The 13,437-nt window shown below is 36.3% G+C and overlaps 1 protein-coding gene across 1 annotated transcript in view; it reads right to left on the bottom strand.

The window, feature by feature from the left end:
• CDC37 (cell division cycle 37, HSP90 cochaperone) overlaps positions 1-12,505 on the bottom strand; it is a 41,139-nt gene extending 28,634 nt beyond the window's left edge. The window contains exons 1-4 of the mRNA XM_053718014.1: positions 12,429-12,505; positions 11,934-12,087; positions 7,196-7,456; positions 2,978-3,083 (exon numbers count right to left, since the gene is read on the bottom strand). Of these exons, the coding sequence (XP_053573989.1) occupies positions 2,978-3,083; positions 7,196-7,456; positions 11,934-12,035 (469 nt within the window). The 5' untranslated portion in view covers positions 12,036-12,087; positions 12,429-12,505. The remainder of the gene's footprint in view (positions 1-2,977; positions 3,084-7,195; positions 7,457-11,933; positions 12,088-12,428) is intronic.
• Positions 12,506-13,437: the final 932 nt, after the last annotated feature.

The following is a 13,437-nucleotide window of genomic DNA, read 5'->3' as shown; positions in this document are numbered from 1 at the left end:
GCGACAGTCTAGTCAAAATTAAACTTTCATAATTCAGATAGAGCATGTAATTTTAAACAACTTTCCAATTTATTATCAAATTTGCTTTGTACTCTTGGTATTCTTTGTTGAAAGCTAAACATAGGTAGACTCATATGCTAATTTCTAAGCCTTTTAAGGCCACCTCTTATCGCAGTGCATTTTAACAGTTTTTCATTGCCAGATAGCGCTAGCGTGTGTATCATAGATAACATTGTGCTCACTTCCGTGGAGTTACCTAGGAGTCAGCACCGATTGGCTAAAATGCAAGTCTGTCAAAAGAACTGAAATAAGGGGGCAATCTGCAGAGGTTTAGATACAAGGTAGACATAGAAGTAAAAAGTATATTAATATAACCGTGTTGGTTATAAAAAACTGGGGAATGGGTAATAAAAAGGGAATATCTATTTTTTAAGACTGTGCCTTTAAGCTAATATTAAAATGTTCAATTTTTATTGCACAAATTATCATTAAAAGCATTTAGTATAAATTAGGAAATTAATTTGTGCTTGACTGCTTCATAATGCCTCGCAGCAGGCAACATTTTCTGTGGAGAACACTGACGTGGGTTACAATTATTTGTCTATAAAGTAACTTTATTCTAAAGGACTTTTCAAAGGGACTCATGGTGGTTTACTGCATGGCATCAAGATTGGCTAATTAAATCATTTAATACAACACAGTTAAATAGAAATTATTGTATTTAACGTTGATTTTAACAAATCATGGGAGCCAAAGCTCATAAAATAAAATTCCTTCCCTTAAAAAAAATAAAAAATAAAGTGGTTCTGGGTTCTTAGTATTATATACATTTGTCAACCACCACTTTAGAAGGATACGATTAAAGAAGGTGGATTGGCTGTGAGTAGATCCTGTGACCGCGAGATTAAAATTTACTTCAGCTGATACATTGAGGAATAAAAGCGCAAAAAGGAAATGATCTAATAATTTTACAACAATATAATAAATTTCACTATTGATTGCATATAATTATGTGTTTAACCCTTTGAGTACTAAGCACTTTCCCATCTGGGTGCTAAGTTGATTTGAGTTTTTTTTTTTTTTTTAAATATATAAAAAAACGTAAACTTTATTTTTTTTGAGATCCCCAAGACTTATACCATTGGAAAAGCTAGGCAATTACCTTTCCAACGGTGGGTCTTGGGGATCTGCGTAGATGCCTGAGATACAGACTTCTAAGCAGCATGCTCCCTTTTCCCTATACTTGTCATTGTAATTTTTCAATAAAGTTGCACGGTGACGTCAATACGTCATTGCGCGTGACGTCACCACGCAAAACATGAAAAAACATGACGTGACGTCACCACGCAAAACATGAAACCCCGGCGATGCCTGTCACTATACAGGCACGATCGCCGGGGTAGGAGTGGGTGGGAGCCCCCAGATCTTCTGAGCACCTGAGACAATTTGCGACGGCTCAGAACCGTCGTTAGCACTCAAGGGGTTAATTGGGTGGTTAACTTCAGCTCCTGAGTAGCAATGCACTACTGGGAGCTAGCTGAGCACATATTGTAAGCCAAAAGCAAGAGGCATGTGTGTAGCCACCAGCTATATCCCAGTAGTGCACTGCTGAGCCCATATAGGTATGCTTATCAGCAAAGATATCACAGAAACAAAGTCAATTTAAAGGGACATTAAACCCAAAAATTGTCTTTCAATATTCAGATAGAGAATACAATTTTTAAAAAGTTTTCAATTTACTTATATTATCAAATTTGCTTTGTTCTCATGTTTTTTTCTTTGTTGAAGGGATAACCTAGGTAGCGTGCACATGCCTGAAGCACTACGACAGGAAATAGTGCTGCTATCTAGTGCACCTGCTAATGTACAACATTGTTCCAAAACTGCTGCCATATAGAGCTGCAGACACGTGCACACTCCTGTTTGATAACAGTAAATTGGAAAGTTGTTTAAAATTGTATGTTCTATCTGAATCATGAAAGCTTAAGATAGACCTTCATGTCCCTTTAACTATCTGAACCATATCACAGACCAATGTAAAACTTGACATTACAATTACTTTCCTCATTTATGATAATTTCCCAGATGACAATTTCAGTCCTTTCTTGCGCAAGAATGGGAGAAGCTAAAATATTTGTAAATAAAACAAAAAGGGAAAACCCAAAAAGTGTAAGATGATATAGCTTTTCCCCAAACCTTACCTGTATTTCTTAAACAAGTATTTTCCAATTTAGCTTTAAAGGGACAGTCTACTCCAGAATATTTATTGTAAAAAAAAAAAAAAAAAAAAAAGATAGATAATTACCCATTCCCCAGTTCTGCATAACCAACATGGTTATATTAATACACTTTTTACCTCTGTGATTACCTTGTATCTAAGCATCGGCCTTATTTCAGTTCTTGCATTTTAGCCAATCAGTGCTGACTCCTACGTAACTCCATGGGAGTGAGCACAATGTTAACTGTATGGCACAGATGAACTAGCACTGTCTAGCTGTGAAACACTCAAAATGCACTGAGATAAGAGGCGACCTTCAAGGGCTTGGAAATTAGCTTATGAGCCTACCTAGATTTAGCCTTCAACAAAGAAAACAGAGCAAATGATAAAAGTAAAATTGGAAAGTTGTTTAAAATTTCATGCCCTAACTGAATCATGAAAGTTTAATTTTGATTAGCCTATCCCTTTAAACCAGAGAAGTTAAAAAGGGACATGGTTTCAGGAGTAGCATTGCACTACTGGTAGCTAACTGATGACTGCACATATAAGTGCATGGCTCTCCTGTGTTCAGCTAGCTCCCAGTATTGTGTTGCTGCTCCTTCAACTAAAGGATACCAAGAGAATGAAGTACATTTGATAATCAAAGTATATTGGAAAGCTGTTTGAAATTGTATGCTCTGTCTGAATCATGAAATCATTTTTTGGGGGTTTTATGGCCCTTTAAGATTTGTGGCAACTACACAACAAAGCATCACTTACCAAAGTGTTTCAGTTGTTTCACATTCTTTTCTACAAAAGTTTTATGTTTCTGTTCCTTCTGCTCTTCCGAGTCCTCTTTGTTTTCTGCTTTAACATTAAAAACGCTCTGTGTAATATTAAGAAAAAAATACAAAAAGTCTTTAATTTAGCAAATAATTCATACTTAGCCTGTTTATCAAACAATGTGCTTTTTGCTCATGCATTTGTTTTTAAAAATTGTTTCTTAAAAAGCTAATAAACACTAAATACATACTAGTATAATGCTGTATTCAAAGAACAGATTAGCTTGAGAATAGTAAGTAAATATTTTTTTAAAAAAATATTGAAGGAGGAAGTGTAAAGTTTTAGCCTCCATAAAGTAATAAGTGCTGCCTTACGTTTTTTTTTTTTTTTTTTTAAATATTTCCTTTTTATTGTTAAAGGTCATAGTATGAGTACAGACAAAAAGAAAAAGCAACTGTATCATTTAAGGCATATATAAAAAAAATAAGAGAGAAAAATAACATTTAAAATTTGAATACAATACATCCAACTTTACATATTTAACTTTTCTCTCTTTCACAAAACAATCATTAACACAATCTTAACCTGTGTCAGCATTAATTGTACAAATAAATCACTTTATATATATGAAGCAATATAATAAGGAAAATTTATAGTTACAAGTACCATTAATAACAAATCAGCCTTATTCTTTCACAGATTCGACCTTCAGTTTGTTTGAAGAAGTGAAACCACCAAAGAATCGTTTATCAGATTCCTAACTTGAGGAGCTTGGGGGAGGGAGAACCCCTCAAAAAATAAAAAAGGGGAATAGAACCCCCCCCCCCCCCCCCCGAGGAGGCTATAAAAAATGGGGAAAGTAAAACAAAACCAGCCCCGTCACCTGTTCTTATTCATCTTATATCATATTTTCTAATGGTGTTAACAACTGATTCTGTATATTAGTATTTTTGTATTGTCTAATAAAATCTATCCATTTTATAATATATTTATTTTGTTGCCATTCTAAATTATTTACATTATCAAACTGTTCTATCATATATTGCGTTTGCAATAGAAATGTTAAATTATTTATAGTGGGCGCCCTTTTCTGCTTCCAAGTGCTGCCTTATGTTGTAATTCATGCTGTTTCCCTATTTTTAAAAGGCAGTTTTCTTATCTCCTCTTCAGAGACCAATTAGGGACAGATCGAAATGAGTTACACAATGGTTGTGTTCAATATAACAATGTTAGGCGTCAAAGCTAAAAGGTGGGTCTATGGAACCACCTTGTTCACACAGGTTAACCCCTTAATGACCACAATGTACCCTGTATGTCACTGGTCGTTAAGGGTTTTTTCAGGACATAATAGTGCAAGTCTAGCAACAACACGCTATTAATGCCCTCCCTCCAGCAGGCTTTGTGGAATAGAGCAGTCTCAACGCTGGTGGCAAGACCGCGCTATAAAACAATCAAGTCCCAAAAAATGTCCAGCGACATACAGGGTACGTCGCTGGTCCTTAAGGGGTTAATGGGAAGTTAAAGGGGCACTGTATTATTGTTATTCCACCTGCAGGGTATTTAATGTATGGCATATTGCTCCTTTAGGTTAATTTTTGCATATTAAAGAGACATGAAACAAGGTTTTATTTCAATACTCAATTAGAGCAGGCAATTTTTAACAAGTTTCTAATTTACCTCTATTATCAAACGTTTGTCGTTCTCTTGGTATCTTTTGATGAAAAGCAGGGACGTCAGCTCAGAAGCGTACACGTCTGGAGCACTATATGGCAGCAGTTTTGCAAGAATGTTATACATCAGCAAGATAGTTTCCTGCCATGTAGTGCTCCAGACACCTAATTTAAAAAAAAAATACTATGGGAACCAAGCAAATTTGATAAGAGGTACATTGGAATTTTCTTTTTTTTTTTTTTAAATTGTATGCTCTGGGGTGTCATATCCCTTTAAAAAGGGGACAGTCTACACTAAAATTGTTATTGTTTTCTGTTTCTAAGCCACTACAGACAGCCTCTTATCACATGCTTTTGTATTTGCTTTTCACAACAGGAGACTGCTAGTGCATGTGGGCCTTATAGATAACATTGTGTTCACACCCGAGGGGTTATTTAAGATTTAGCACAACACAGTACTAACTGCACGTCAAGAGATAATAAATAAAAAGTCATGTGATCAGGGGGCAGTGTGCAGAGGCTTAGATACAAGATAATCACAGAGGTAAAAAGTGTATTAATATAACTGTGTTGATTGTGCAAAACTGGGGAATGGGTAATAAAGGGATTATCTATCTTTTAAAACAATAACAATTCTATTGTAGACTGTCCCTTTAAGTAAATATTTTTGTTCTTTGAAACCAGTGACTTGTTAATACATCGTGAGATTGCGAGAAAGGTGACTGGCACCATTTTGTTATGCAGAGTTTGGTCTGTTTACAGCATTGCAGTGCACTCCGTTTCTCACTTTCTTAGTGTGGCAAATTTTACTACAGGAATTGTCACTGTTTTACAGGTACTTAACAGTTTTTATGGAATATCAATTGAATACTGTACTGTGCTAGCGTTAAAGTGATACTTGAACTAACATATATTAAATGTGCAGTTTAAAAGGGATACTAAATCCAAATGTTTTCTTTAATGATTCAGATAGAGCATGCAATTTTAAGCAACTTTCGAATTTACTCCCATTATCAATTTTTCTTTGTTCTTTTGCTACCTTTTTTGAGAAACCAGAAATGTTAGCTTAGGACCCAGCCCATTTTAGGTTCAGCATCCTGGATAGAGCTTTCTTATTGGTGGCTACGTTTAGCAAACCAATAAGCAAGAATAACCCAGGTTTTGAACCAAAAATGGGCCAGTTCCTAAGCTTTACATTCCTGCTTTTTAAAGAAAGATACCAAGAGAATGTTAGTTCAAATGTTTTCAAATTTATAAACACACTGGCAAGTGAAAAAGAAAGCTAAAACTGTCTTGCTCCGCTTTAAGGTGGCGCTCCGTTCTGTAACCTGCTGTATTAGTGAGGTATTTCTGAACTTATGTTTTGGCCATAAAAAATGGAGATGGAGATAAGATAAGGAAGCATTTGTGTGTATAGAAGGTTCTAAAATAAGCAGATCGTCTGATTTCCCTGTAAGCCTAACCCATTTTAATGAGTTGTGGGGTAAAAGAACAAACCCAGCCATTTCATATAGAAAATAAACCTAAAGGAACACTGTTTCATACATTTTATGCTGTCTCTTTAAAAACGTTCATGATTCAAATAAAGCATGCTTACTAATTTACTTATATTATCCAATTTGCTTTCTTCTCTTTGTATTGATTGGTGGCTGCACATATATGCCTCATCGTGTGTTTTCACTAGCTCCCACTAGTGTACTGCTGCTTCTTTAACAAAAGATACCAAGACAATGAAGCAAATACGATAAGAGAAGTAAATTGGAAAGTTGTACGTGCTGTCTGAATCATAAGACATTTTTGAGTTTCATGTCCTTTTAACTTTAAAGTGATTGTAACGTTTAATGAATTACTGCCCAGTATCTAAAAATAATCTTAAAAACAGAGGCACTTTAATTCATTAACATTTACAATGCTTCATCCTCCGCCCACATCTCTATCTTCCTCCAATTGTTGCGTACCCTACAAGCTGGACGCCAAAGGGGGCAAGAAACGATTGGAGGATCATTGATCTGCTAAATACAGTAGGAGATGCGGGGCGGAGGATCGGCGGTATGTTTACCATAACGCAGTCGTAAATATTTAATAAAAGAACGGTATTTGTAAAGTTTAATGAACTAAAGTGCCCCTGTTTTTAAGGTTTATTTTTAGATACTGGGCAGTAATTCATTAAACTATACAATCACTTTAACCTTTTAACGCTGTTATGCTGTTCTATTCCGTCATAATTACACTGGGCTTTAGCGCCGTTATGACGGAATAGAGCGTCATAGCCAACGGCTGTCCTGAAGCCTACTACGCTTCCTGGATTTGATTGCGTTCTTGGGGGCGTTCCTAGCGTTATAGGGACGCCCCCCAGACCCGATCCAATAATTGAAATCTTGTGATCGTGTGCACGATACCGTGATTTCAATTTGTCTACATCGGAACAATTGTTTTGATGTAGACACTTTAACCCCGACAGGAAAGGGTTAAACAGAACAGCAGCGAAAGAACACAAAAGAAGGAGATTCAGGATTGCTCTTTCTACAAGAGTTTTTATACTCACCTTGCTGAATCCCTCTTTGCTCAGTGTGTCCACGTTCCACGGCAAAGTTTTCTCTTTCTTTCTCAGTTCGCTTTCCTTCCTGGCCCAAGCTTTTTCCTCCTTTTTCAGCTGCTCTATATCAGTCTGCAGCTTCTGAGCATCCTGGACGCCCAGCTCTTTCATCTTTTTCTGACACTCTGCCAGCTTCCTCTTGCAGTCAGACATTCCTTTCTCTAACTCTTCTTTCTCCTTCTCAAACTGCTCCATCCTTTCCACCCGGGCCTACGAGGGAAATAGACACAACTACTCAATTTACTCTGCATTTAGTATTGCACTTGTGCTTTACAGTTACATATACTAACAATATATGGGATATTATGTGCAAACCTGAAGCTGGTTAGATTTATATTTTTCTACAGTACCAGAGTGGATAGTAAAATGTCATGTGACAACCATCAGCTAATTACAGATTAATGATTTAAAGCCCAGCATTTAAAAATAATCTTAAAACAGGGGCACTTTAATTCATTAAACTTTACAAAGACGCTTCTTTTTTTAAATGCTTGTTACGGTAAACATACCACCGATCTCCCACTCGCATCAACTTCTGTATTTTGCATATTGATGACGAATCCGGCTTCCTCCAATCGTTGCCTGCCTCCTTTGGCGTTCAGCTCAAGGGGCACGCAATGATTGGTGGATGCCGGATTCGTTATCGATATGCTCAATACAGAAGGAAATGCGGACGGGGGATTGGCGGTATGCTTACCGTAACAAAATGGTAAGTATATATAAAAAAAAGAAAGTAACGTTGTAATGAATTAAAGTGCCCATGTTTTTAATATTTTTAAATAAAGGGCTTTTATTAATTAACCCCTTGAGTGCTAATGACGGCTCTGAGCCGTCACAGAGTTTCCCACTCTGGTGCTAATGACGGCTCAGAGCCGTCACTAGCACCCTCCCACCTTGAGGGAGATCTGGGGGCTCCCACCCGCTCCTACCCCGGTGATCGGGCTTGCATAGTGACAGGCATTTTTTTTTTAAGTATCACATTAGATTTGGAAGGTTGTATTGACGTATAGGATTAGTTTGTTTTTTATTTTTGGTGGATATATGTCACTGTATATTTTGTTTTTATTTATTGATGTTAAAAGGTCAGTTTTTTGCAGATACACGATTACGGTCTCATCCGGCTAAGAGTGTCAGCTAGAGTCAGTCTAAATGAAATCGAACAACTTCCTAAAACTACGTCATACAGGCAGTCTGATATTTCTTATGCATTTTGTCAGAGTGGCTAACAGATGTACAAGAACGGCCAGTACCAGTATTATAATACAATTATTACATACTCTGGTTTAAAATAGATGTCATGATGTAATTCACTGTTTCTCTAATCAGAGCACAGCAATAGCACATGATATCACTGGCGGCTGGCAGGAATCCTTCTACAGATTAAAACGGTCATATTTATGTAAATGATTACTATGTTGAGCATAAGCCATACAAAGAAGCCAACTAATGCATGGGGCTAAGCGACAGGAAAGTGTGTACACACAGTGTGTACACACATATATCAGGTTCTTTATATGGTACTAAATAAGCAGCAAGTGTATAAGAGGTGCTGTTGTTTTCAATATAGGTTTTGGATAGAGTTAATATGGATATTTCTATCCAATATAAATATACCATCATGCCCATGTACTGTAAAAGTGATCACTAATATACTGACTAAAATAAAAATGCTTATATCCAAACCTGTAATGCTTTGTGTATTTCAGTCACAGTGCACTTTTTATGATTCAGATAGAGTATGCAATTTTAAACAAATTCCTATTTACGTCTATGATCTTATTTGCTTTATTCTCTTGGTATCCTTTGTTGAAGATGCAGCAATGCACTGGGTGAGCCAATAACATGCAGCTACCAATCAGCAGCTCTTGAGCCTACCTAGGTATCCTTTTCAACAAAGGATATCAAGAGGACAAAACAAATTAGCTAAAAGAAGCAAATTGGAAAGTTGTTTAAAATCACATGCTCTACCTGAAACACGGGAGAAAAGTTATTTTGTGTTTCATAACCCGTTGTACACATATTGCTTCTGTGTAAAAAATGTGCTCTGCCCCATGACTGCTAGCAGCTGAGATGGTCTGGCATGATTTTTTTAGAGTATATCTGTACCATACCTTTTATTAGGCACAACTGTTTATGACTAGACACTTAGTTTAAAGAGACTCTTACGTGTGTTGGTTTTAAGCCTCGGTTCATATAGCTAACTAGCTTCAGTTGTATTCTAGATATCTATCAGACAGGAAATGCTCCTTACATACGTCTATTCTTTATTATGTATACTTTTGTGTGTGCATTACCCTGCTACTTATCCATGTCCAGGCAGCTCCACATTTTGTACGAGGTTCTTTAGCTAGAGAATTGGTCATCAATAGTCTATATATACTACTATGCAATACTGACTATGATTCACTAGCAACCTAGGTCCATACTTCATCCCTTCCTCATATACGATAGTCTGCCTATTAATATGTTAGTAGTTTACACGTATAGCTATGTCCTTGAAGATGTATGTCCTTTGCACTATACATACGATGGTGTTAACCCTACCTAATTCTATAGACATAGTCCATATCCAAAGAATATGTATCATAGAAACAAATTATTTTTATTTTACTGTAAAACTGTCTCATATTCCCTTATATTATCCCTCTGGGAACACCAAGGTCTAAGTGTGGCCCTTATAGTCATTGACAGCTGGTTCACTTTACAAGTTCTCACTGACTCTTAAATTACCCACTGTGGAATTGTATGGTATAGCTAGAGCAAGGTCCAAAAGTGCTCAGTTTTTGCATTGTCATATTTCAAGTTTACCATATATAGAAAAATAAATTGAGTTTCACCATTTGAGACCTAAGAGTGGTGTCCTTTTGTTCAAGAACACCTTCTGTTAATTAGTATCCATTATATCAGTAAGGGGTCCATAAGTGGCCTCATATTTCCTTTAGAAGGTATGCAGTTTGATGGGCAAGTGATATATATATTTATATTTTTCAAAAGTGTCATATAAACATGCAATGTATGCATTCTCCTTACATGGAGTATATATTTTTCAACAATTTTCTTTTGTATATTTTTTGTCGGACGAGACCGGGAGATTGAAATTTGCCAAATTGAAATTTGGCGAAAGGTTAGGAAAGCAGCAGTCTGATGACCGCTGCTTGTTAAATACGGACTGCAGGTTCTCTTGTGAGAACCTGCAGTTGTAAGGGGTGCGAAGGCTTTCATAAATCGACCCCTAACGCTTCTTCAAAAGAGGAAGGTTTTGGGCCAAAAGGCAGGATTGTAAGCAAAACAATATTTCTATATACTTAACTTATTCACAAATATTTTAACACCTTCCAGCCGTTAGGACATTCTATGCCCTCATAACTGTGCAGGGCTTAAAAGGGACACTAAACCCAAATTTTTTCTTTCATGATTCAGATAGAGCATACAATGTTAAGCAAATTTCTAATCTACTTCTATTATAATTTTTTCTTCATTCTCTTGCTACCTTTATTTGAAAAAGAAGGCATCTAAGCTAATTAGCTAGCAATTGTTTGGTTCAGACCATGGGCAGCACTTGTTTATTGGTGCTGTCCAATCAGCAAGGACAACCTAGGTTGTTCACAAAAAATGGGCCGGCATCTAAACTTACATTCTTGCTTTTCAAATAAACATACCAAGAGAATGAAGAAAATTTGATAATAGTAGTAATTTAGAAAGTTGCTTAAAATTGCATGCTCTATCTGAATAACGAAAGAAAAAAATGTGGGTTCAGTGTCCCTTTAAGCATGGCAGGTCCTACCTGTTCCGCTGTCCTGAAACCTTAGCCGCTTCCTATATGGGATTGTGGGCGTGTATAGCGTTATAGGCACTCCCCCCTGACCCAATTCCATCATTGCAATCACTTGATCGCATGATTTACATTTTTACTCATTTGTTTACATTGGAACTTTGTTCCGATGTAGACAAATGAGACCCGGCTTGTAGAAGTAAGAGGGGTGTACATTTATGTAAAAGCATATGAGCTGAATACAAAATTGAGAACCTAGGGTTAAAGCGACAGTAAGTCAAAATTAAACTTTCATGATTCAGATAGACCCTGAGAATTTACACAACTTTCTGATTTACTTCTATTATTATTATCATTATTATTATTCTGATTTACTTCTATACTAACTTGCTTTGTATTCTTGAAGTCATTTGATGAAAAGCACAACTATGAAGGCTCAGGAGCAGCAATTCATGACTGGGAGCAAGCTGCTGATTAGTGACTGCAGATATATGCTTCTTGTCATTGACTCGCCCAATGTGTTCAGCTAGCTCCCAGTCGTGCTTAGCTGCTCCTTCAGCAAAAAGCTACCAAGAGCATAAAGCAAATTCAATAACAGAAGTAAACTGAAAACTTGTTTAAAATGTGGGATTTCATGTCCTGTTAAATATACACCTATATGAACAAATAGTCCAGGTAATACCTAGGTAAATAATGCTGCCATCAAGTGCGCTTGCAAATGTATTACATTCTAGCAAAACTTCTGCCATATAGTGCTTCAGACATTTGTATGTGTCTGAGCTTACGACCCTGCTTTTCATCAAAAGATATCAAGAGAACAAAGAAAACGTAATAATAGAAGTAAATTAGAATAAAAATTGTGGATTTCATGTCCCTTTATATGTGATCAAAAAACAACATCTCTCTTTTCTTTACCTGATGGCGCCATCTGAAGAGACTGGCAGTATCAATGTTGGGATGAGTGTCATCTTCATCATCAGATACCTCAATATGATCCCACACACTGTAATCCACCATCCTGCAAATGAGGGTGAGTTTGAAGCTCACAACAAAATGAGCTGGAGCTTACCTAACAATGAAACAGAACATTACAAATACTGTTTAATTATAACAAGGTTGTGCAAAAAAAGAGATATAATATATAACATCTACACAGTTACAACACTTATAAATAACTACACACATATAAGTTTCCTGCAACTTGCAGATCTATTGCACAGGCCAGTATTTAATCACACATGCACAAACCTAGCTCTAGAATATAAGTACGTAACTGATTATGTGTACTGTATATAGAAACATATTTATATAGAAGCATGTGCATATAGTTTATATGTCTCACATAAATGAAGTTATAAACCAGTAAATACAGTTCTTAAAAATTATTAAAAAAAATATCTTGATACCCACCAAGCAACTGCAGCACTTCGTTACAGAAAGCGAACCTCCTTTCTGGAAAGCTCTGACAATCTTCTGCCCACCCTTCGACGTCATTTCCTTTGCTTCATTCCTATACGCTGTTTGCTACCGCTTTCCGACTCCCTGCCAGAATTTTGACGTCACTTCCATCTGACTGAATGGGAGTAGTTCCCACTTCCCTTTCCCTTTTTTTTTCTGACGTGATTTCAAGAAAATGTAGTCGTCTGTTAGATTCGCAGGTCGCGTTTTCAAAGAGAAAATTAACTTTATATTAAAATAGTATAATGAGATTGGGAGAATAATGTTGTTGCAGATCTTATTTTAGTTTAATTTGTAGGCGGAAAGTTGCCTTTCCCTTATAGTTTATCTCGGCGTGGTAGTCAGCAATCCCTAGAGATAAGAAACGCGCGTCCATATCAGAGAGTTACGCACCTATTAACAAAAGACAGTCGAGCTATTATTAGATTTATGCTATGTTGGGCACTGTGTGTCATGATTTGCCTATCAACAAAAAAGCAGGAGTATTTTAAAGTATAAGTTTTGTGCCAGTTGTACTATCACTGATTGGTTTCCTTGGCTGTGGTATTTAATACATTTATTTTCTTAAGAATACATATCATAATTATGCAAAGGGACTGAAAAGTCAAAATAAACTGAAAGCATGCAATCTTTCCAGTTTACTTCTGATATTACATTTGCTTATTTCTATTTGGATCCTTTGTTGAAGAGTAAATTGAGGTAGACTATATGGGATTAGTATCTGCACCTTATTTATTATTAAAAAATAAACTATTCTCCCAAGTAAGTCATATATAAACTAATATAAATATACAGCCCCAATGGTAGCTTTGTTAACGCCCCTCTTCAACAAACTGTCATGGAAGAAAATAGATCTAATTTTTCATTGTTTTTTGTGCTAATATTTTAGCACTCTCTAATGCTGTTCTCAGTAGTTATGGTGAACTTTAATGCAGGAATTTGCAGGAGAACTTTCAGTCCT

The sequence above is a fragment of the Bombina bombina genome, chromosome 6 (assembly GCF_027579735.1).
Source record: "Bombina bombina isolate aBomBom1 chromosome 6, aBomBom1.pri, whole genome shotgun sequence".
NCBI lineage: Eukaryota > Metazoa > Chordata > Amphibia > Anura > Bombinatoridae > Bombina > Bombina bombina.
Note: the sequence above shows the minus strand (reverse complement) of the source record. Positions and strands in the feature narration are given on the sequence as shown.